Source organism: Molothrus ater, chromosome 19 (assembly GCF_012460135.2).
Source record: "Molothrus ater isolate BHLD 08-10-18 breed brown headed cowbird chromosome 19, BPBGC_Mater_1.1, whole genome shotgun sequence".
Classification (NCBI taxonomy): domain Eukaryota; kingdom Metazoa; phylum Chordata; class Aves; order Passeriformes; family Icteridae; genus Molothrus; species Molothrus ater.
The window spans coordinates 3164623-3190224 of record NC_050496.2 but is presented as its reverse complement, the minus strand read 5'-3'; the positions used below and the strand labels follow the sequence as shown (position 1 = coordinate 3190224).

Sequence of the window (25602 nt, the reverse complement as noted above, 5' to 3'; positions counted from 1 at the left end):
TGCTGAGCATCCTCAAACCCTTCAGTATTTAACTGTATAGATTTTAATTAGAATGTATGCATTTAATAAGCAGTTTTCATGGTCTAACAGTAAAGTACTGATGAAATGCAAGTTCCTTTGGCTCTGTTTGGAGAATGTGATACATGGCTTAAGATATTTGTGTGTGTGTGTGTTACTTTGTGCCATGGAAGCTTCACAGCCTCTACTTCTGTGCTCCTTTTGTGCCTTCACAGCTCCTCTTGTGCAACAAACTGATGGAGGCACTTCAGTCTCACTGAATGAACTGATCTCCCTGCTCCTGAAGACATTTCTCTCACCTGATGCTTTGCCTCTTAAAGTGCTTGTAGAAAGAGGAAGAATTGGGGGATGATCCAATGGTTTAAACAAAGATTGGGTGTCGGGAAAAATATGTTCTGTTCCCAACTCTGCTGCACACTTGCCAAAACAGCTTGGCCAAGTCACAAATCCATTTAATCTGTTTTTGGAAATGGGAATAATGCTTCGTGGGCAGGCAGATGATGAAATTTCAGTGCTCTTTTCCAGCAGTTTTTATCAGGGAAGAGCTTTGCCTTGTCTTCTAAAACCAATCCCTTGAGTTTTGAAGGGGATTATTTGGTGTGGAGGGTGAACTCTCTAACTCCCTCCCTGCTCCCTCTTTTTGAAGGCTCTTGGTGCTGTTTTACCTAAATTTTGGTGTGTCCCAGAGTTCAAAACCCACTGGATCTGCTGAGCTGACCTGTGTGTGCACTATGGCAGTGGTTCCTAATGAAAGGGATAGCAGTGGCTTAGTTATAGTTAAGACCTTGAAAGCAGCACAGAAATTTGTTTTGGAAGCTTATTTTTCTATATTAGTTCAAATCTCAAGCTTTCAAAGAGCAGGGTTAGAACAGTTGCATATTGGGAGTGTTGTCTTGTGTAATACAGTTTTCTCATGAAAACTTTTATTGAGTTTATTTTTTATTTTTTTTTTTATTCCTGGACAGATTTCTACTCGCGTGACTCTGACTGGTTAAATCATGTCTGTTGTTTTTATTTGCTTTTATCCTTCTGTGCTTTTCCTGCTGCCCCTTACACAGGCCACAATTTGAGAACTTGGCATGGTCTCAGAACAGCTCAGGAGGAGGAGGAGTGCTTCTTGAAGGATATTTTCCAATAACAACGTGCTTGTTGTAGATTAGTTTCTTTACTTTGTGGCTTTTCAGACTTTTTGGCATCTTGATTGGTTCTTGAGCATCCACACAAGTGACAAAGGAACCTGAATTTATGTCACACTGTGGAGCAGTCAGTGCATAGAACATTTCTAGAGGGTCTGCACATTCAGGAGAAAAGTTTTAGGAATTTGCAAATAGAAGGAAAATTGGAAAGTTGTTAGAACATACATTCTGGAGAGCATGCTTGGTTTATAAAAAAAGTCTCAGAATATAATACAAAAATCTTGATTTCTGTTAAGATTCCCAGCCCAGCAGTATCACCACAGTGAAGCAAATATGGAATGGCTCTTGACCATCAGACATCCTTAGGTAAGCAACTGTGAAATGTAATTCATGCCCATAGCTGTGTGTGAGAGGAGGCTGAAGAAAGCCTGTTCTTTGACCAGACAGGCAGATTTAGGGGGGAAATGAAACACTGCTGTCTGCTCAAAGTTCGAGTTGGTAGGAAGCAGTTTTTGTCATTCTTCAATGGCCTGAGTTAGTCATGGATTTCTGTGTCAAATAAAGGCTTGTGCTGCTTTGGAAGCAGAGCTCTGCCTTGAAGAGCCCATCTAAAATAAACTTTGCTTCCTTGAATGGGGAATAATCCTTGTGCAGCCCAGCTTCAGTGGGTAGCTGCTCTCTGGGTAAGGAAGTTTGGGCATGATTTTGCAATGGGATGCAGGTCTCTGATGAGGTAATAAATGAAGGCTTTTGTTACTAAAGTAACATATGAGTCACAAGTGCTTTTTTTATGATTATGCTTGCGTCAAAACACATCATGACAGCACTTGTTCACTGTACTCCTCCTACTGCTTTAATTGTAAGGAATGTGAGATGCCAGGAACTGTCTCTGGCTCTCAGCAGTTTGGTTTGCTTTGCTGAAAGCTTTTATTTAACACTGATTGATATTATTAGAACCTCAGTGTTTCCATATGAACTTTTGCACCCCCACGAGTACCCTGTGACTGAGACTGAGGTGCCAGGCACATCTTGGTGGTAAAGGATGGGGTGGGTTTGGTTTGTCAGCTTTGGTTCAGCTGTGCTTGTAAATCCTGTGCTTTATAAGAAGTTTTGGAATGGCATTTACTGTGACAGAGAGAGTTGGAGCCTGCATATTTATGGTTAAATGCAGTTATTTGGAAGGAAGAAAAAAATGATAATTGATTTCTGTTTTCCTATTGCAAGTGTTTTGTTTGTGGTTTTTAAGCAGGAAGCTGTTGTGTTAGAGAGTGATGTATGTAGGCTCTGTTGGGACTGTTTGCAATTTGGCAAAGGTAGAGGCACTCCAGCTTTTTGGACAAATTTGAAATTGTTTTTATAGTTTAGTAGGAAATGTAGAGATTGAGACCACACAACCTGGCTCTGCATAAGGCTTTTGTGTACAGAGATGCTAAACACCCGAAAATGCAGTGTTTCCATAGGCGGAGTTTCTTTTGTATTCACAGGCTGGGGAGCCTCAAATTCCAGAGGCATTACATGAGCAGTTTTAATGAATTAGTGTCTGGTTTTCCTGCAGCAGATGTGACAAGCAGCTTTATAAGCTGCTTCCCATCGATCGCTGTTTTCCAGCTCTTTTGTGTCTTTCTTTTGCTCAGAGAAAAGCAGGGAAGAGCTCGGTTTCTACAGTAACTGCTGCCTACACTCCTGCCTGCAGGCCAAGAGCTTTCTCAGTCCTGCAGCCTGTGCAGGGCTACTGCATTGAAATTCTGTAGGTTTTGTTTGGGTTTCTGGCTTTTTTTCTTCTTCTTCTTGCTGGTTTCAATATTTTGCCCTTTAAGAAAAGAGGAGCATGCAGTGGAAATTTGTGATTTTGAGATAGGTAGTTTTAATTAACCACAGCACATTGCCGTGATTGTAAGATAACCTAAATATTTTTGCTGCTGATTGGTGCCAGTGTTGTGTGGTTGGTATGGAAAGAAAAGAGATCCTGGCTGCTGAAAGAAGAACCTTTGAAAATCTCTGATACACTGTGAGCACCCTTTTCTGTAATAATGCAGGGGAGGAGTGAGATCAGCTCCAAGTTGTTAATAGAATCCTTTACGTGTGCAGCAAAATTTGCTGTAGTGGAACAACTTCAGCACACTCAATTCAGTCTAAACTCTCAAATAGCCTTAGAGGAACTGCTGTGAGTACAGGGTTAACATTCCCAGTTTCTCATGATGTCAGCTCTGTGAGTGGGAACGAGCTGAACACCATTTCAGATGGTGTCATGGGTTTATTACTCCATTTGTGTCTGCTGCTGGTGCCTCAGGAATGTTCCTCTTGTCGTCATCAATATTCTGCTGTCATAGGATCATTTTTTGACGCAGGGCAGGTTTGTTCCAGACCCTTCTGAGGCAGGTCAGCACTGTTCCTGTAAGGAATATCAACCAACAGCTTTACACACTTCTTAAGCACTTGCTAAAACATGAGCAGGGAAGTCTGTAACTGAGGTTTCCCATGGGGGAGCCAGTAATTTATAGCTAGATTGTATTTCCAGCCTTTGCTTACAATTTGCTACAAGTGTTTTATTGGCCAACTTGAATTAACATGAGGCTACAGCAATATTTCATCACTTCTGATGCTGCATAGATCTTTGCTTTTGAATCTTAAGAGGTCAGAAAATAGAGATAGATGGATCAGTGATCTTGCTCTTTAGGGTGTTTTCCATCCTGTTAGGTGACACTTTGTAGACGACGATGACACACCTGAAAAAATACCCAACTCCTTGTGAAGAGAATGCCCAGTGCTCAGAATAAAAATTCTAATTGCTGGTTTAAAAATCTGCCAGTGTTTTGTTCCTTGTGGCATCAGAGGTCGAGCGTGCCTCGAGCCCTCCCAGTGTGTGTGTGGAGGATGTGCTGTGCAAGGATTGATCTTTGGGCCCCAGAAATCAATTGCAAAGGATACAGAGAATTAAGGGGAACACTGTGAGCTCAGGATTCAGTCCCCAGAGGAAAACTGCCACTCTTGAAAGGGCAATTGCTTTTTGGGTAACCTCTAGAAGTGTCCTGCCTAGTAATGGCCAAGCATAATTGAATGTAAATTTATGGTAAATTAGCCACATCAGGACTTGGTTTCAAAGCAGGGAGGAGGAGGAGGAGGAGGAGGAGGAATCCATCCACCAAAATGGATGTGGACATGGCACTGAAGGAAGTGATGCCATGTTCTGGCTGAGGTCGTTTCTCACAGGTTGTGATCAGCTGCAAGCAGGAGGGCATCAAAAATGTCCTTTCTAAAAATCTGCTAGAGGACCTAGGCTCTGTGTTCCATTAATATAAATATTTTTTTTTTCAGCACCAGTCCCCCATCAGTAGAGAAAACCAGATACTCCCATTGCCAACAATGGAGAAAGGTTTACAAATGCCATGTTAATGCTAAAATCTCTGACAGGAGCACAAGGTGGCCTCTCATGTAAGGTGAACAAGCACCTTAGGAACAAATTATCCATTGAGAAAGTTATTCCTGTTTAGGATTATAAGGAAATAATTATAATCTAGTTTTATACTGGATCACTCTTTTTCAGTTTATCTGTGATAATTTTTCCTATGCTCTTAGTGATGGCAAAGTGTTACAGCAAGACTTTTTTAATGTACTCCTAGAAAAGACTTTGTGAAACAAATATCTGAACAGTTATTTCTGTTTAAAGAGTCAAGACAATGCCTACTGTAAAAAATTGTGTGGTATTTTCTTAATAACCTGTACTTTATTAGCAATCATTTAGTGCTGGGAGTTTTCAGGTGGCTGCTCAATATATGACTGTTTGGATGGATTTATTTATCACCTTTGTTGTTAGCTTGGGAGCCCAGACTTTAAACTGGGTACTTTTCCATTATCGTGAAATAAAAACAGCAATTCAGTTCAATTTGTCTTCTTAATAAGTTTTGGGTTTGTTGATTCTTTTAACTCTAAAGGTGATGACTCTGTTCCAGAAATGGAGTGTGGTATTGACTTCCAGTTCAATTAAACACAGCCCAAAGTCTTAAAAATAAATTCTAGACGTGAATAATTCAGTATGCCTGCTCTTGGTGTTGAGCAGTCAGAAACCTTTTGGTAGAAAATTCAGACACTGAAATATTTAATCATACTTCATCTTGTTGAGCTTTTTTCACTTCCATGACATTTCTAGTTGTACTTGTTAAGACTCATCTTTTAAGTCTTGTTTATTTAAAAACCAGTTAAAAACCACAGCCACATATTGTTTAATCTATAATTAATATCCTATTAATCCATTGTGATGGAATCAATAATAAATGAAGCAGCAAATGGAGAAAAGATGAAATTGGGGTCCTTGTGCTTTCAAATTGAAATTTCCCCATTAGCAGGAAGTCAATCAAATTGTAATTTCCAAGCACCACGTTCCAGTGGACACTTGCTTGAATGGACTTGCTGCTGGAGTGCTCAGGGCAGAGGAGAGAGGCTAAAGGACCTCAATTTGATTTAATTTAATTTTTTTTTTCCTGGAGAATCCCAAGGGTGGGTTAGTGCAGCCTTCCCCTGCCTAAGGAGTGGCTGTAGAAAGCCTGGGGCCAGGCTGTGCCAGAGCCTCACACCTGGGGCACAAGCAGCTGGAGAAGTTGCAGTGAAGAATTTTGTATCTGTACAAATGTGAAACTGTTCACTGCTTGAGGGTGTAGTTAGAAGAAATGAGTTTCCCAACTCTTTGTTTGGAAGGCTTCAAGATTTGGAGAGACAAGGCTCTGAGCAAGCTGGTGTTACTTGGAAGTTACCCTGCTTTGGGCTGCACACTTGCAGAGGTCCCTTCCAAACTCAGTTTCTCTCTAGTTGTGTCTGAAAGATGTAAAAACTCAAGTTTTGCTTGACTTTTGAAAAAGAATTATTTCAAAAGTGTGCCTGGGAGTGTGCACTGGAGGTGATTAAGTGTCAGTGTGCACATCTTCTGCCAGAAGTATAAATACATGAATTGGCTGTGAGAGTCATTTTTACTGGAATAAGGGGGAAGTTTGGGAAGTAGATCACAAGCAGGTAAGGAAGAGGAATTAGAAAATGGATTAGTTTCAAATCTCCCTTCCATGGAAAGGAGACCATAGCTAGAAGTATGGTGATTTCCATGGTTTTTTGTCAGTTCACTGATCAAAATAGCAATAGTATGTCAGGCTTCTGTACTGTCAGAGCAAACTGGAAAAGCTGTGTTTGGTGGTGCAGATGTTGATAATGACCTCTGCTTCCCTTGGTGAGGAGTTAACAGTGCCTGTGTTCACCTTGAAAGTATTTGAAGTCAAAAATCGACACAAGCAATCTCCCAGATGCTGACTGGGTTCTTTTTTGAGTCTTGGCTTTTTAATGTGAAAAGTTGAAGCTGTCCTTGGCTCTCAGTAAATCAACAAGAGTTCAAAACCAGGCATCTTGTTATTCTTTCAGATCTCTTTAAATCTCAGGGGATCTTTAACAGGGGTTCAGTATCACAGTCAGTGTGAAGGAATTGAGCTGTGCACTTGGAACCACCCTGACTTCAGGGGTTAGCACTGCTCAACCCTTATCATCTATTTGAATGTAAAATCTGATAAAAGAACCTGCTGATCAAAGTGCCATGGCAGCTTCTGTCTGACTTTGGTCCTGGTTCTTAGAAGGCAATTAAACTGGAATAATTCAAAGGATGCTGAAGCACTTGGTGTCACAGCAGGGTTTATGTACAGGGAAAAATGGAATTCTTCTGCTGTGTTTTGGTTTCCCAGATGAAGACAGGATGAAATTCCTCCTTCCCAGTCAGGTGGTATTTTCACACAGGCAGAACTATCATCAGCCTTTCCCTGCAGTATGGACAGAACTGCTGAGGGGAAGTGAGAGAATATTGGAAATACAGATGTGACAAAACCAGACTTTGCACATTTTTACCCTGAGACACTTCTCTAGCACCCTGCAAAGTTCCTAAACTCTGTAGAGGTCCTGCCTGGATCAGCATCCCTGTGTTTGCCTGGGAACTGCAGATTTGATAAGTTATCTATGGAATAGTTTGGAATGCTGTGATGCTAGGTGTCTGTTTTCCAGTAGTCAACCCACAATGAGCTTTTTTTTTAATTTAAAGAAGAATAATTGAGATAATGAGTTACATTTTAGCTGTGACACCTCCTGTGGTTCCCTGGGTCATGCAGTGGCTCCATTGTGGTGCTCACCTGGACTTGTCATCAATAAATATACAAAACATCTTACAAAACTGCTTCATTTCTTTGGGATTTTTTTGTAAGTGGGTTGTCTGGATGAGTTTCTCCTCCAGCAAACCATGCTGTGGGAGTGTATTGTGAAACTATTGTAAGCTTTAGAACAGTGGGTAAAACCCAGTTCAGCTTGTTGGGGACTAAATGTTTGATGAGGTCTCTCCTTGTGGGTGTTTCTGTGGTTTTTGTTTAGTTCATTGTATAACTAAAGAATATGCCAAAACCAACTTGATTCTGATCAAATTAGAACATGTTCTGTACTTTGATTTTGGATGTAAATATAATACATTTGCATAACTGCAATTTATTCAGGAATTCTCTTGGTTAGTGTACACTCTTTATTCTGCTTTTTGGCTGAATTCCAGCTATAAAAATATCCCTCCATTAAAAAAACTGTTTGCAAATATGAATCAATTGACAGATGTGGTCTTTTGATAATATTCAGGTGTTTATTGCTCTAACCAGACAGGGATTTGTAAGTACATTGTATTTCTATATTTACACTGGCTTTTCAGGCATGGGAAATGTAAACTGCACTGGGGGTGCCTTTGGGTTTTCATGTCTGTCACTTCCCACTTTCTTGGGCACGTGTAGAACCTCTGGAGTCCCCTGGTTGGTCAAAGCTCCTGTGTTTGGGGATGTTTTTGTGTTTTTTTTCCCAACCTTGATGAGCATTTGAGAGCCCCCTGTCTGTGCTGTTGTTTTGTTTGCCAGAGGGAGATGATGCCTCCAGGGCTGCACTGGGGTAAAGGGAGATCTTTTAATATGTGGGTGCCTACATGGAATATCAAAGGAGCTGCTGAGTGTTCCTTTTCTGCCTTTCCCTGTTGCTGAAGCTCTGGAGATTTATATATGTTTATGTATTTATACATATATTTATAGATGTTTAGTTGAATCTCTTCCCCATCCTCACCTGGTGTGGCACAGGAGGACTCCAGTTCCTCAGTGCTGTGCACTGGGCTGGTTTCTTACCAAGGCAATAAGGACTCTGAGCAGGGAATTACCACCTAAAGCCATGTCCAGTTCTTCCCTTGTGTTGAAATAAATTTGGTCTTACAGGCATTTAAGGTAAATTTGCAGGTATGGAGTAGCCTCATGAAATGCATAGGGAAGGTGACTAAATCTGTGTCAAGCAGATGTTGTTGTTCACTTTCTCACAGGGATTTTTTCTTAATCTTTGGCTGTCTTTGCATACACTCGAGTGTTGTTTTTATTGCTGCTTAAAAGAAATGCTTGGAAAATATTTTTATTACCAAAACAACCAAGACCCCTTTCCCTTATTGTCACTAAAATGATACAAGCACAAAATACTTTCTACTGGAAAAAGCAAAGAAATGAGTTGTTACTGAATATACTAAAAAAGCCCAACTCAGAAATTGGTCCATTTAAGTTCCTTGCTGAAATGCTTGTGCAGTTTTTTGGCATAGATTCTGTTCCTAATTTAGTACATGGAGCATGTTTCAGAAATAGGTCGTCTGTTAAATGCGGACACGGTCCGCACTCAGAAGTAAGACACAGAGAAAAGGAAGGTCACTGTCAATTCTTTCTCTTTTTCCTGATCCTTGAATGTGGATTGTAGGGAAAAAGAACCACTGTGGTGCATGTGGCAAGGGACATAGTGAAAATCAAATGCTGCCTTTGTTCTATAAACATCCTTCGATTCATTTTGAGATATGAAAGCCAAAACACAGGAGAGTTCATTTCTGAGGCTACTCTGCAGCTGAGTGTTCCTGCCAATTCTTACATCACTTTTATGTTTAATATATTTTTCCAGAGAAATGATCACTTTTATTTACAGTCTGTATTTTGCATTCATAGCTCATTTCTTAGCCCTTGTTCCAGCATGTGCTTGTTTCCTTTTTGTATAAAACTAGATCTGCCTAGAAGCACTTAAAAGCAAAACAAACCCAAAGCTCAACATTTTGTGAGGTTTCTTTCTGGGTATAGTCTTGTTGGAAAGTCCTTTTCATCATGTGGGAGGTGTGTAAATGTCATCGTGGGTTTAGTGTTCAGTGTAGTCTAACAATTTAAGGATGAGGAGGTAGTAAAGTTATTTAAACTGTATTTTTATAGATGCTTTTGTTGAGACAAAATTAAGTTTCTTATTTGCTCAAGATTAAGCAAATTTATTTACTGAGAAGTTAGAAACAAGCGTGTCCTGTTTAATTTGGTTCAGTTCTAAATGCTGTGCACAGGGATGTAAAAAAGGGATTATCCTAAGGTACATTCATTGCATTTTATTTTTCAAATTTGTAAACAGTTGCACATTGTTAATTTATTGTTTGTCATTAAATTTAGGCAGGTAATCCTTGGTTAGACATGAAAATAGGCACTTTACTGAAATTGGGTCTTAAGTACAGCTCTGAACAAAGGTGTTTGAATGTAGTACTAAAGCAGCAGTATACTCTGTAAATGAGCAGAATTGGAATTGATATATGTTTAATTTAATAGGTATTTTAAGAGAAAAGAACCCAAATCTCTTACACCAGTCTATGAAACTGGTTAGACCTCAAATAGGCCAACATTCATGCTTCTGATTAATTCTCCTATCATGGACCAACTTGTTCATTTGCTGAAGCCATTCCTTGGCATCATAAAATAATGAGGTTTTGTTTTTAAAATAGCTCTGCTTTGGGGCTGCTGCAAGATCAGGATGAACCTCAAGAAATGTAGAGACAATGCACAAATTGCCCTTGTTAGAAAGAATTGCATTTCCTTGTATTCCTTAACAAATGTCAGGTGCTTACCTGGGGATCTTTTTCTGGTCACATTGATCTCCCTGCATGATCTGTAAAATGAAGGTGGTTGTGGGTAATTATAAATATATATATATATATATATAAAATTATAAGTGAGCTTAGGTGATAACATGCAAGTTATTCAGAAAGTCTTACATTCTGCAAAGAAGTGGCTCATGTATTTGTTTGTTTATTTTTCTTTTTCAGCTGTACTTTCAGGTTTCCCAGCACAAACATCAAGATAACATTCACAGCTCTGTCCAATGAAAAGAGAGAAAAGCAGGAGGCCCCGGAGTCCCCAGTGAAGCCTGTGCAACCCCAGATCTCTCCCTTGACAATAAACATTCCAGACAACATGGCTCACCTGATCAGCCCCCTCCCTTCTCCCACAGGAACCATCAGGTATTTAAACCCTGCAGGTGGGATCAGGGCCACCTACAGTCAGCCTCAGCACAACTTTCTCACTCAGGATTTTGCTTTTGAGGTCAAAATTTGGCTGAAGCTCAGCCTTACCTGCCTCCAGAAAGCTGCCCCTTTCTGCTGACACAGCTGCATGAACATTAACATGTTCAATGTGTGACATTCTGCTCAAGAACCTGGCATTTTTCTTGCATTTCAACAATTTAAATTGCTTTTTGCTCTTGCATGCCTATTGCAACGCTTCAAATGAGACAATTTTAAATGACACCATTTTAAAATGTCCTGATTTGCCACTGTCCTCAAGTTCATCATCAGGAAAAATGGTTTGGCTTATTATTGCTGTGGAAAATGGACTGATCTCTTACTCCAGAAGATTTGGTTTTGTTAAGTTGGAAGGGAGCAGTTTCTTTTGTTTGGTTTTTCCTTGCCCTGCTGCCTCTTTGGTAATTGCAGCCCTTGTCCCACCTGTTACTTGGGACCAAACTCAATTAAACACATGCAACCCATCCTCACAAATTACTTCAGATGGAATTATTCCAAGTCTTGGAAAGATCAGGAGCAAAACTTCCATGTCAAGGCCCTGAAAGTTGTTTCAGTCATGTTCATGCTTTTGAAAGCTTTTTTGTCCTCTCTCACTTCCTGTGTCCATGCTTGCTTTTCAAAAGGTACAGCTTGTTAATGAGATTTGAATGGAAGCATAATTGACTGCTTGCATGTTTGCCAAGCTCTTGCTCTTTGTCTGGGAGTGTTTATGACACCTGCTGAAATGATGGAAGCAGACAGAAAAGATACCTAGACTTGTCTGTGGAACAGGTTTGCTTTCTTACAAGAATCCAGGGAAAACACATCTTGCCACTGACAGAGCAGCTCACAAATATTTCAGATATTATCCCATCTATCACCACTGGCTTTGCCTCACTATGAATTTTGTAATTCTCTTTAGGGTGTTCATACACCTGTTGAGTAGTTTATTACACAAAAAAAAACAAAACAAAAAAAAGATGACAGTTTGGAGTCTATTTTGAGAGCAAAGCCTGACAGTTTCTCTGCAAATCATCCTGTTTTGTAGAAGACTTGTAAACTTGCTTTGATTATACCATATGTGTCTCTTTGTCAATATATGCTGAAGTGAGCAGAGCAGAGGGATGTTGTCAGCTGATACATGCAAACACAGAGCAGGAGTGACCTATATCTAAAAAAATAAATTAGCTCCACATTTGGGCTCTAACCAGGGATTCTTCTGTACAACACTTAGAAATTGCCATCTCTCTCTGTAGTAAGTATATCACTAGTAACAAATCATGGGTGGATTTCTTGGGAAGTGAAGCTTTGATGCTTTCAGTGTAAGTGCATATTGCCCAATCTGCAGTGTTTGCCTCCTTCTGTACATAAAAAAGGAGGTAGCAAAACACTGGAGGGGCCAGGCAGACAAACAAACCTTGACAGATGAAAATTGTTCAAGCTTTAGTGTGTAGATCTAAATTACATTGTCTAGATTTATTTGTTGTTGATGTTTTGAACCACAGATTCAAAGATTAAAGATTATCTTTGGAGATAAGGCTGCTTCTGGGGGCACAGCCAGGTGCAGCTATTGAGATTTCTTCTTTTTTGGAATTCTGAGGGCTGCCTTGAAATCAGCTGCAGTATGAATTGCAGAGAGTTGTGTCCTTGCAAGAGAGCTGCCAGAATTATTTTGGGGAAGGGGATGGACCTCACCTGCTGACTTTCTCTTTCCTCTTGGCTAAAAGGAAATCTTAGAAGAAAATTGGCATTGTGCAGCTGCAGTTCCTGTGGACTCTGCAAGGCAGGGGACCACTGGTAGAAAGATGTTCCAGTGGAATTATATCCAGTTTTACCTGGTTTTCTGTGATGGATGGCAAAATGTGAATTGTTAGGAGATTCTCTTTAGTGTTTGGCACCATCTCTTGCTTTCTAACAGTGTGTCTGCTCTGTTGGCCCAATACTGCATTAAATCACTGAGGCAGTGCTGGTGCATCCCATTTCTAGATAAATTTATGATTTTTATACACATACCTATGTGTAAATATATTTAAATTTAAATGAGAATCAAACCTCTTTTTACCTCACTGCTTACTTTATTTTCTCAAATGTACAAAAACACTACACAGGAGAGATGATTTTTTGGGGGGCAGACTGAACACAAGCATATGGCAGAAATTCCATGCAAGATGTGTGTCTTGTTTGTAAATTAAGAAATTAAAGAGCTGAACCCCCAGTCCTTGTAAATTAAGGAATTAAAGAGCCGAACCCTCAGTCTCCTATATTACAAACTGCAGTAGTTTCCAATGTTGTTTCCAATGAGTGCCTGAAAATCTGTGGTTGCTGATGCAGTTAAGGTGAACTTAAGGTGACAAATCTTACACAAATACAGTAGAGCCTGATCAATCAGCTGACTCTTGAGGAGGAAAGCCTGAGTGAGGTTTTTTCCTGCAGTGATTCTGATTCCATGGCTGGCTTAGCAAGGCATGGAAGGTGCTTTGCAATGGAAGCCCTGACAGCCCTTTAGCTGCAGCCTCCCAGCTCTGGTAGTGGCTTTGCTGCAGTAAGAGCTTTTTGATGAGACATAATGTGGTGATATACTGTATAACAAAATAGTAGGATCTTCTTTTTATGCTCTACAGTGCTGCAAATTCCTGCCCATCGAGCCCCCGCGGCGCAGGCTCTTCAGGGTACAAAATGAGCCGTGGAATAGCATCTGACCTACATTTGATGGCTGACAATTCCCAGTCAGAAAACGACAAGGAAGCTTCAGGGGGAGACAGCCCAAAGGTAAACACAGCTTGAAAGCGATCCCAGAAATTGCACCTGAACTCAGTGGAAGGCTTGGGATGTTTTGTTTGTTAAGGTCTATGCACTGAGGGGTAATTGAACATGCCAGGCTTTAAAAACAATGTGTAGGGGTTTGTGATCAGATGTGAGATTGATTGATTGATTGATTGATTGATTGATTGATTGATTAACCCCTGTCCCCTCTGGGGGAGAGTCTGTGTGCAGTCTCAGTTATAGATCTGTTTGGAGGCTATTGAAAATTCTTTGCTGTTACACATATCTGCAAAATTTATGTTACCCTAAAATTGCTAATCAGAACAACAAAGCTTTCTTAGTTTCTTTTCTGCCTCAAGATTTTCATTGTCCAAAATTCCCCTAATTCAAGTTAATGATGTTTTATGACTTCTGATCTAGTGAGCAATGTGTATTTATTCAGTTTGTTGATGCAGACTTTTCTTGTTTTTGTGCAGGATGACTCTAAGCCACCCTACTCCTATGCACAGTTAATAGTCCAAGCAATTACAATGGCCCCGGATAAGCAGCTTACACTAAATGGAATTTACACGCACATAACTAAAAATTATCCCTACTACAGGACAGCAGACAAGGGCTGGCAGGTAATTCTGATTTCTGGAATATTTTCTTTTTTTTTTTTTCCATGTGAGCAATACTGGCAGCTGTAAATGGTCATGAGCAGGCAGTTGGTAAGCCTCATAACCCTTCAGATATAGAATTTGTCAAATGAGTGTGTTGTCTTTCCTCTGATTGTAAGTTTTCCAACAAAGTGGGCAATTTACATTAGTCTGTATTTTAAATACTGCTTTATTGATGGAATGGTGTTCTCTAAACCTCTAGTAGGGTTGCAGACAGACTTTGGGGAAAGCAAAGTGCATTTGGCACTGGATTTGAATGCTGTATGCTGTCTAGGAAAGGTGTCATGTTCTGTAACCTACAGTTGTGTCAACATCCGTGTTGCTATCTTGAGATAAAATTGAGATATGAAATACTCCAAGTTTAGTTCTGTTTGAAAACAGTGATCTTGCCCATGCAGCAGGTGAAGGAACAAGTGTTTTATCTCATTATCTCACCCTGGTTCATGCACTGTTTGATTTGTGAACTTGCCCATTCCTGTACCAAACCTTTCAACTCTGCAGAATTAATTTCTGCTTTTTTTTCATTTTCACAAGACCAGCCTCAGCTTTTGCCAGGATGACTAACTGAGTACAAATCAGTCTGGCAGAGCCTTCCCAGGCACATGTGAAGGCTCAGTGCCTTTGGTGCTGTTTTGGGTGTCTCAGAGGCCAGGGAGCTTGGAGCTCCTGGAGCACATGGTCCACCTGGGCTCTCTGCTCCCTCTGCAGTTATTGTCAGGGAGGCAAAATTTAGGGAGACTGGGAGAGAGGAAAAGTGAGGAAGTGTTAATGTGAGCTGCACAAGTGGAAGACTGAAGAATGCAGGCCTTCCCTGTAGAGGAAGTGATTTTTAAATATGAATCACATGTTAATTGTCATAGAGCCTAAATGAAATGAAAGCTGGGTCGCTCTCCCGAGGTTAGAGGGGAATGTAGCTGTTCCTGGCTGTTTGCTGAGGGTTTGCTTAGACAAGGACTTGCCTGTTGTGGCTGGGAAGTCTCTTTTGTTTCCCTTTCCCACATAACAGTGCAGTATCCTGGCTGCAGGCAGGTTGTTTTAGCAACAAGACTCTGCTTATAAAATGTTGATTTGTGTTTTGCTTCCTATTTCGCAGTACCTTGAGTGTCTGTGTAGATGATGTTGCTTTGTGAGCATCATGAACCCAACACACACACACAGGCAGAGCTGAAGAGCTCTGCCATAGAGCAGGGGGTGGATTTGGGGCTGTGATGCTTCCTAAAGCCAAGGTGACAGGCACAGCAGACAGAGTGTGCTGGAGTCATGAATCAGCAGCTCTGCTTAGAAAATTGGAAAAGCTGAAAATCAGATGCTGTTCAGTCAGTGCTCTGCCAGGTTCTGCACGTTAGGAGTTGGATTGCAGCTCAGGTGACTTAGGAAAGATGTTTCAAATCAGATTTGAGGCTATATGTGCACATATCATTCAAAACATAGAGTAAAACACACCTACAGTGTCCCAGTCCCACACCCGAACAAACAGGTATTTGTATCCTTTAGCATCCAATGCTCTCATTTTAATGGGCACTTGAAGGCTCCTCTCTCTGAACTTATTTTAGCAGGTATTTTTGGATCCACTCCTTTATTCTAGCATATGGAGAAATAAATACATTTTATAAATATGTTCTTGGCATCTTTCTAGTTATGTTTCCATTTCTGGCAGGGAAAAAACCATCTCTGGTTTCATCAGTTTGCATTCAAGAAATCATATGTGGTTATCATCACTGCTTTAAGTTTTCCAAACTTACCATCAGGGTCATGAACTCAGATATTTGAGCAAGTTTTACACTGGCTTTGTAAATTTTTGAGAGCTTATGTTAACATAAAGTTTTTTTCCCATTTACCTCTGTTCCCCCACAAGTGTTTCAGGGTGAATCCTTAGCATCAGTCTCTTCCTGTTCAGTGATAAAACTGAGAGAGATTTTGGGATTTATCTATGTGAAAAAAAAAAAAGAAATTCTGTGTGCAAAGCCAAGCACAGGTAGGGCAGCTTGAGGGTGTCAGCAGTTCTGTGCATTGCTCTGCTGGAGGAGTGGGGGGATGTTGCAGCAAATTGAGGATGTGGGAATGTGAAAGGGACTGTGGTGACAGAAATCTGGAAGAGCTGGTTCAGGACCTGCTGCCACTTGGTGTTTTAATTGACACAGTAAATTCCTGGCTCTGTTATTGAGACAAACTGGACTGGGGGTGAATTCACAACAATCCAGCTGCCTCTGGAGCTTGTGTAATTTAGCTTTTCTTTCTGAACTGTGGAACAGTAACAGAATTACCACATAGGATCAGAATCAGTTTATGCTGTGTTCTGCTGGCCCTCCTGGAAGGAGCTGGGACACCTGGGGAAGGGTGGAGTGCAAGCACTGATCATTTTTATTTTTGTTTTTAACACTGCATTCTGAACAAGTATTTGTAGTGCTCTGAACATTGGTTTCGATCACCGTGTTTCTCATGAGAGAATGAAATAAATGGGATTCCTGTTATTTCCAATTAGAATACTGGGTTTTTAATTGTTGGGAAAGATTTTACAAATGCAAGAGTCCTTTCAGGTTTATGGCACTGCTTGGTAGTGCTCTGAGTTCTGTTAAATTAAGGAATTAAAGAGCTGAACCCCCAGTCTCCTGTAGTACAAACTGCTGCAGTAGGCCACATTCTGACTTGGAAAAGTTATATGAATTCTACATATTTTTTTATGTTCCATAGAATTCAATACGTCACAATCTCTCTCTGAATCGTTATTTCATCAAAGTACCACGTTCCCAGGAAGAACCAGGCAAAGGCTCATTCTGGAGGATAGACCCTGCCTCTGAAAGCAAATTAATAGAGCAGGCTTTTAGGAAAAGGCGGCCTAGGGGAGTACCTTGCTTTAGAACCCCTCTGGGACCACTCTCTTCTAGGTAAGGAAAACCAGATGAACAAAAAGACTATGGCTGTTGTTTAATCTTCAGGCTGCTACAGACTTGATAGCTTTGGATACAGTCACAAGTTTAGTAATTTAATTTCATCCAGACTCAGTGTTTGAATTCTGTGTGTTTCATTAGGAGGCTGCCCCATACACCAGGCTGGTGTTTCTTGCTTGGTTTTAGTGTTAAAGAACTTGGTTTGCATAACTAACTATCAGATTGTTCATGTATGCAAGCCTTGCTGTACTTTTGATGGGTTTTGCAGAATTATAATTTTAATTTCTAACTGCCATGTACTGGATTTTAAAACTTTTTACAAAGAAAATTCTCAGATACCGACTACCATTTTATTGACCTTAGAGCTGACAATTGTGTATTCAGTTTGCTAATGTTGGAGCAGAATTTGTGCTGGGGAAATACCTGGGTTTAAATTATTCCCTCTGTAAAGTTATGGCCTTTCTGCTGGTGCAGATCTTTTTCCACTTGCCCTGTAGCCTCAGATTTGCTCATTATTCTTCTCCACCAGAAGAAATGTTCATGTTTCACAGATTTAGAGTTTCCCTAAGAAGGCATCCAGCCACTTCTTCTCCTTTAACTGTACCTGGAGTTTGCTTTTAAATTCTGTCCCTGTTTAACAGAAGCTTTTAAAAGATGCTGAGCTCTGGGTTGTAGCTGTGCCCTCCCCTGCTGCACAGGGCAGTGTGTCACACTCTCCTTAGAGGAAGCTCGTGGGCTTCACAGTTCAGAAGTTAAAACACATCAGCTGCTGCTTTCATTTCTAACTACAGAAGTGCCCCAGCTTCTCCTAATCACTCTGGAGTGTTGTCTGCACACTCCAGTGGCGTGCAGACCCCCGAGAGCCTGTCCAGGGAAGGATCTCCTGTCCCCATGGAGCCCGAGCCCAGCGCCATCCAGCCAAAACTCGCCGTCATCCAGGAGGCGCGATTTGCACAGAGCGCCCCAGGTGAGCACGGGCTCAGCACCGGGGCTGGGGGCAGAGGGTGGCACCCACACACTGCCAAGGCTGAGTATGTACCCCAAAAATGAGTCTAGAAACATATACTAGAGTTTATTTATTTATATTTATATAGAGAAATATATATGAAATATATATATATAAAATATGAAATTTTCTATATAGAAATAGATTAAATTTATATATAATTTTTTTTTTATATAAAAATGAGTATGCTCTTCAGAGCAGATCTGTGAGAAACTCAGGAAGAGCCAGGGAGGGTCTGTTTGAACACACGGGGCTGTTGTTACCTGGGGCTGCTCCAGAGCTTTGGGTCTCTGTTGCTGAGGAGAGGCTGTGCCTCTGTCCTGTGTAGGACTGTGCTGTCTTGTAACAGTTCTCTTGAAAAAAGCCCAAAAGGTAAGGTTGTGTGTGTTAGAGAAATAAGGAAAGGCCTTTCACACCTCTGTGGTCATGCCATCCTTCCACAGTGGAAGGGGGGAATAAAAGAATTGAAAGGATAAAGAGAGATAAGAAATTTCCTATTTAAAACAAAAAGAGCATAAGGCATGATGGGATAAGGATGTGTTTGTTTAATTACCTTCTTTGCTAGACATTTGCCATCCAGTTTCCTGGTGGAGATGTGGCACTCCAGAGGGCAGAGATGTTCCTGTGCATTCCTCAGCACTTCCAGTGCAGCCATGCTGCACACAGCACCTGCAGCACACACATTCCCATCTGTGGAAAGGGATTTACTTTCATAAGGGCCAAGCAGCTTTGTTAGGGGGCAGAGCTGGGGTGCCCACATGGTGTGTGGGTTTTGCTGAGCCAGTACAGCCCTTGAGTCTGGAGCTGGGAATAGCCACTTGTCCTAACCTTCATTGTCCACTGTCACCTTTTAGCTCATTAGTGAAGGAGCTTGTTAATTCTCTGAGGTTTTAATGTTTTAATGTGAAGTTTAAAAGAAGAACTGTCTTAGAAGAAATAATGAAAATTTGCAATCTGATTTTGACCTCTTTCTCGGTAGGATCACCTCTCTCTAGCCAGCCAGTTTTAATTACTGTACAACGGCAGCTACCACAAGCTATCAAACCCGTCACCTACACTGTTGCAACTCCTGTGACAACTTCAACCTCCCAGCAGCCTGTAGTTCAGACAGTTCATGTTGTGCACCAGATCCCAGCTGTGTCAGTCACCAACGTGACTGGGCTGGCACCAGCAAACACTTACACTGTCGCAGGACAGGCCGTTGTCACACAAGCTGCTATGGTCACCCAGCCCAAGGTGGAACCTCAAGAGAATGGAGACCACAAGGAAGTCAAAGGTGAGAACCTGGGGGGTTGTTTTGGCACCTCTTTATGCAGAGGGATCAGTATTTGAAATTTAGAATGGTAGAACCATGGAAGAGTTTGGTTTGGAAGGACCTTGAAGCCCATCTCGTGTGGGCAGAGATGCCTTCCACTGTCCTGGGTTGCTCCAGGCCTCATTCAGGGAGGGGCAGGGCTGGGGCATCAGTATTTGCAGAGCAATGCTTGAAGTGTTTGGCTAAAACTGAAGATTTCAAATTGTAGTTTCTCAGAAACGTTGGAGCGAGTAATAAAACAACACACTCCCACCGAGGGCCGATTGAGTGAAACCAAGTGGTTCCTGAGCACTTTGTTAATTTTAACCAACTTTTCTCTCCTGTTTGCAGTGAAAGTGGAGCCTCTCCCTGCTATTAGCCATGCTGCAATAGGAGCTGCTGGTCGCATCATCCAGACCTCGCAGCCCGCCCCCTTACAGACAGTAACCATAGTGCAACAGGCGCCGCTGGGCCAGCACCAGCTGCCCATCAAAGCTGTCACACAGAACGGAACGCACATCGTGCCCCTGAGCGCCGCCGTGCCGGGCCAGGGCAGCGCCGGTACGTGCCCTCCTCCCCCTCTCCTCCCTCTCCTCCCTCTCTCCTCCCTCTCTCCTCCCTCTCTCCTCCCTCTCCTCCCCCTCTCCTCCCTCTCTCCTCCCTCTCCTCCCTCTCTCCTCCCTCTCTCCTCCCTCTCTCCTCCTCCCTCTCCTCCCTCTCCTCCCCTTCTCCTCCCCTTCTCCTCCTCTCCCTCTCCCTCTCCTTCTCCCTCTCCCTCTCCTCCATTTCTCCTCCTCCCTCTCCTCTCCTCGTTCTTCTCCTCGTTCTTCTCCTCGTTCTTCTCCTCGTTCTTCTCCTCGTTCTTCTCCTCGTTCTTCTCCTCGTTCTTCTCCTCGTTCTTCTCCTCGTTCTTCTCCTCGTTCTTCTCCTCTCCTCTCCTCTCCTCTCCTCTCCTCTCCTCTCCTCTCCTCTCCTCTCCTCTCCTCTCCTCTCCTCTCCTCTCCTCTCCTCTCCTCTCCTCTCCTCTCCTCTCCTCTCCTCTCCTCTCCTCTCCTCTCCTCTCCTCTCCTCTCCTCTCCTCTCCTCTCCTCTCCTCTCCTCTCCTCTCCTCGTTCCTCTTTGCCTGATCATCTCTTTATTCTCTCTGTGGTTGTTATAGGGATGTACTCAGTGGTGACACCCCATCCTCTCTCCTTGTTAAACCAGGATAGAAACAAGTTTTAAAAGAAGCTCCTGTAAATCAGAGCTGTTAAAATGGTGCCTCCTCCCAGGTGGTTTGTTGGAAGCCACCAACAGGAAAACCAGAACTTGCTTGTGGGTTGGCTCTTTGAACTGTTACTTTTTATTATGATTTTATTGAACCTGTACTGAAAAGACCAAAATTCTGTAAGGTTTTGAGGTGGTTGGTGTCTGAATCCATCATTCATTCCCCTCTGGGCCTTGGCAGGCTGAGTGGGCAGCAGTGCTTTGTCATCACTGCACACATTCCCTCTTGCTCCCAGCATGGGCAGGTCCTCACAGCTTGTTCTGACAGTTCTGCTTTATGCATTATCTGATACTGAAGGAGAGGTTTTTTGTCACATGTTTACAGAAATACTTTTAGGGCTGTCTTGCATCAATTCATTACCTCCATTTCTGCTCACAAGTCTTTCTAATGGAGTGAATTATCTCCTTCATTTCCTTTTTCCCCCTTTGCTATCACTGACATTTATAGGTCAGTGTTCTGGCTGCTGCCACTTCACTTCCAGCTTAAGAGCAGCAAAAGCACCACAGTCAGACTTGAGGTGCACTTTCTGTGTCAGAAGGGATGTGTGAATAGAGCTGAGAGCCATGTGAAATACACTGAAAAGCTATTTTTAAAAGTAAGGAATAATTCTTTTTCTCTTTCTCCTGGATTCTGAAAACTCAGCTGATTCCCACACGTTCCCTGACAGGGCAGCTGAGGGCTGCAGGGTGTGCAGGGAATGTGGCTGCACACAGGAGCAGAGTTGTGATGCTTCCACTGTTGTCTGTGTGTGATGGGTGTGCAGTGAGGTGTGCTCCAGGTCCTGGTCTCCTGTTACAGTAACTCCTAAAGCAGCAAGAAAATTCTCAGGCAAAGCATCTCAAGTGAGAGCTTAATAGAAGTGAGGGCCTATAGAAACACAGATTTGTGTTTGTCTGTGTGGCACACACAGCTGTGTTCACATGCACATTTGTGTGTTTTTCTGTGGTGAAGGAAAGTTTGTGCCATCTGAGAAGAAAGAAATGCAGAACAAATCCTGTTCCATTTTCCATGTGTAGTAAAGTTTCTTTCTAAAGTTTCCAGGTGCTTTCAGATCCTGCTCTCAGCAGAGCAGCCTGGCAGCATTGCTTGATCCCAGTGAGTCAGCTCTGGGGTATAAGAAGCTCAGGTTTCTTACTGTACAATAAAATTTGATAACTGAATCTTGTGTATGTGATTTGACAAGGATCAGGGTGCTGAAGTTTGTGTATTCTGGTTTTTGCAGCTGCTGCAAGTCCTTTGCACATGTTGGCAACCCACGCGTCCGCATCGGCCTCGCTCCCCACCAAGCGCCAGAACGGAGACCAGGCAGAACAGCAGGAACTGAAACGGATCAAAACAGAGGATGGAGAGAGCATAGTCATAGCTGTGAACGTGGACACCCCAGCCGTGGCAGTGAGTGACAAAGGCAGCCAGAACTAGAAACTTTAGGGGAGTTTTCCTTTTTTTTTTTTTAAAAAAAAAAAAACAATAAAAAAACCCCAAAAAAAACCACAAAGAAAAAGAAAAAAAAAAAACCACAAAAAACCAACAAAAACAAACTCCGTGGTGCCAAAAGGAGACACTTAAATCTAACACCTAAAATGTTGGAACATGTTCTCACGCAGTGGGGAAAGGGGCCCTGTGAATCAGACTTCAACTTTCAGCACTGAAACAAAACCCAACACAGGTGGCCTTAAAACTTGGTAATTTGGAGTCAAACTGCAGAACCATGTTGTTGTAGAGGCTGTGCCCCCGCCCCTCCTGCCCCACGGACCGTGTGTGCTGGGAGGGCTGCAGCTTGAACAGGATCTGTCCGATTTTCCCAGGCCTGAGGATCTCAGTGTAACGGCAGCATGATAGCGCTTAGTGTGACTGGTTTCAAAGGATTGTAAATTCCTAAAGGGAACAGAGGCAGGAGCCATTCCGACACCGTGGCAGCTAAAGCCTTTCCGAACCACCCACCCATGCAGTTGTTGATAGATATGCAGTATTTTGTTGTTCACATGTGGAATTAGAAATTTTTGAGGTGTATTTTCATTTCTTTGCAAAACGATGGGGTCTTTGACATTTCAAATCACTCCATTTCTACTCCGGAAACTTTGGAATCACACAACTACTTTTCATGTGAAATTTTGTTTGGTAAAAAACTGAATGTAGGGTTTTTTTAACCAACGGAATGATTTACTTTTGTCTGTCCTGTTCAAGTTCAGATAAAGCTACTTTATTACATCTGCAAATTTTCATATTTTAGCAGTTGCCTGATAAATTTAATCAAATTTTATTACCATGTGTAGTGATCAAACGCTTCTTTGGGCTTGCATGTAACTGATTAGAAACTCTGATGTAAATGAGCCGTTAACTGACGTAAAGAACTGCTATGGATTTGACCAGAGCTGCACTTACCTGTTTCTCTCTCTGCTACCTTTTGCTGTTTGTTACTTTGTGTTGACTTTGACTGTCCCTGGCATATTTTTCCAGTCTAAAGTAAAACAAGAGTCTCGCTTAATATTGTGTATGTTTAAGATAACAGACTGTTCTTCATTTAGAAAGATAAAATTCTTTATCACGAGTCCTTTTAAAAAGAGTAAAATTATCTTGTCAGAGGTATATTCGATATTTTTAAGCTTAAGCACCCTTCAGTAGAAATTAATCTGCCCCGTTTCTCTGTAACACTTTGATGTCAGACACTGACCTCGGGGTCTCCATGACCAGTAGCTGTTGTGGTTTTCTAACAGTGGCTACCAGATTATGGTAATAATTTTTTTTTTTTTTTTTTAAGTGTGTGTTCTGCAGTTGAACATTTTAAAATGTATCGGTAATTTCTCACTTTAATGTGGTAATAGATTCCACTTTACATTTCAAAATTCAATTGAAACAAGGCTGCTGTTCAGTCTTCAACTCACACAACGTCTTAGCTCCTCCTGCAGCCAGGTGAGTGGGAGCCCGAGCCGGCTCCATCGGAATCTGGTTTTTGTCCTGTTCTGTAATAAAGATGCATTATTTATATTTCCTTTCCTGCTACGAAAGGAAAAACTGTATTTTCATGATGGACTGAACAGTTTGGAGTGGTTATTTTAGGCAGCTTTTGGAAACTATTTACCTAAAGACCAAATATGAGAAATGTGTACAAGTTTTGTGTTCATCCACACAATGGAACTGTTACAATGTCTCTGCAGATAATACATTAAAAAACTATGAAAAAAAAACTCTACACAAGCTGGATTTATAACAGGCATTTAAAAAAAAAAAGCATAACCTGAAAAGAAGCATTTCTGTACAATTGCAACGTTTTCTTTAGAGGTTTTAAAAATAAAAAAAAAGTAAAGTTTTAACATACTTTTTTTAAGAAAAAAAATCCAGTACTAGTAATTTAATTTGGTGTTGAATGAATTGACTAGAATGTGGTTTATTTTCAGAAGTGAGAATCTGTTCACAACTAGGGCTAGGTGAATAATAGTGTATAAGATTTTTTTAAATAAAATTAAATTTTATTCAGCAAATTAAGTTGAAATTACTCAACAAGTGTGTTTGGAATACCAGTGTATATTTGGGGTTAATGCAGCTTCTGTGCCAGCCCCACCAGGCCGAGGTGCCCCTTCCAGCCAAGCCATGGGCAGGGAGGGGCCTGGGGCTGGACCCTGCCTTGCTTGGGGCACAGGAGGGCACAGCAACGTGTCTGCCTTACATGGATCATTATTTCTGTAAGTAAATTTTAGGAGATGTCACTTTCTGGAATCTCTGTCGTGAATGTGGGTTTGGTGTCTGATCCCCTTTTCCTGCACTGGTTGCAGTCTCTGTTTCTCAGAAGTTGGGAAATGCTTTCAAGGACCAGGAAGACTTTGCTGGAAGCTGGGTCAGGTTTTCATGGCAATGCTTTCAAGAGTTGGGGAGAAACTCAACTCCCCAAGCCTTGGATGGATGTGGAACTGCTGGGTGTGGTGTTTGGAGCTGGATGGGCAGAGCCTGTTCCTTGAACAGAAAGCAGGGTCTGAATGGCCTGAATACACACAGTCCTTGGGGAAGAAGAAGAAGAAGAAAACAGCTCACCATGGAGGCAGTGAAGTGGTGTAATTGTGACTCTGCCCCAGAGCAGTGTGACCCAGCCCCAGCCTGGTGGCATTTTGTGGCTGCTGTGTCTGTGAGGACTGGTCATGTCTCACATCTCCAACTGCACTGATTAATCTTGTATTTTCACCTTTATTGTGACTGCCTAAAGGTTCTGAAAGCAATCCTCGTATTCCACGGTTCCTGCTGGCAGATACCTGGAATTACTGCAGAATTTAGTGCACTGACTCATTACTTTTCCTGTCAGGATTCTGAACTGTGACACAGGTACTGTGGAGATGGCAAAATGGGGAGAGAAGGCGTTGAGTTACTTCTCCATACAAAGGAGCTGCTAATCCCTGTGCTTCAGGAGCAGATGCTGCTGCCAATGCTTTGTGCTCATGGTTTGCTCTGCCTGTGGGAGCTCTCTGCTCTCCTGTGGCCATGTGGTACCACCAGTGCATCCCTGGCAGCTCCAGGGCCCACAGCCCTCACTCCTTTTCCCAGCAGTGCCTGACTGAGCTCTGTTCATTTATTGTGGAGCTGTGCAGACCCTGGGTACATCCATCCACAGGAGAGCTGCAGTGAGTGCAGCACTGGCAGAGCAACCTGGAGGCAGCAGCAGCTGGGGAGACTCAATCCTGTGCTGGATTTGATCCCTGTGAAACAGCTCTACCTAATCCCATCCATTTGCAGGTAGCACAAGACAGCTGAGGTGTATTAGGGCACTCCAGGGTTACTGCAGCACTGCTGGCTGCCTGCACAGGTGTTATTTTCATTCCTGCTGCCACGTTGGAGCAGAGGTTTAGGGAAAATTTGACACATTGCAAAATTTGGAGAGTTTAAATCTTGCCCAGAAATGTGTTTGTAGTCTGTCAGCTCTGGGATAACAGGGACAGGGGCTCAGCTGAGGTCCAGCAGAGCTGTGGGAGCAGGGGCAGGGCTGGGTGGGGGAGTTCAGGAGTTTCCTGGTGCTGGGATCAGGAGCAGCTCCACTGGCACAGGGAGAGGATTTACAACACCCTTGGGGAGCATCTGCAGCACCTCCCCACCACATCCTCCTCCAGGAGAGGACAGCTCCAGGTCCTTCTGCTGGCCCAGCCCAGCAGGGACGGAATGGTGAGGTAAGTGCTGAACAAGAACTGGTTTGCACTGGGAAGTTGGACTTGTTTTGG

General features: G+C 42.3%; 1 protein-coding gene across 1 annotated transcript in view; it reads left to right on the top strand.

The window, feature by feature from the left end:
* Nucleotides 1-23883, top strand: part of FOXK2 (forkhead box K2) — a 45198-nt gene extending 21315 nt beyond the window's left edge. The window contains exons 2-9 of the mRNA XM_036394516.2: nucleotides 10294-10488; nucleotides 13149-13296; nucleotides 13767-13913; nucleotides 16641-16834; nucleotides 17629-17804; nucleotides 18823-19119; nucleotides 19489-19698; nucleotides 21627-23883. Of these exons, the coding sequence (XP_036250409.2) occupies nucleotides 10294-10488; nucleotides 13149-13296; nucleotides 13767-13913; nucleotides 16641-16834; nucleotides 17629-17804; nucleotides 18823-19119; nucleotides 19489-19698; nucleotides 21627-21823 (1564 nt within the window). The 3' untranslated portion in view covers nucleotides 21824-23883. The remainder of the gene's footprint in view (nucleotides 1-10293; nucleotides 10489-13148; nucleotides 13297-13766; nucleotides 13914-16640; nucleotides 16835-17628; nucleotides 17805-18822; nucleotides 19120-19488; nucleotides 19699-21626) is intronic.
* The last annotated feature ends 1719 nt before the right edge of the window (nucleotides 23884-25602 follow it).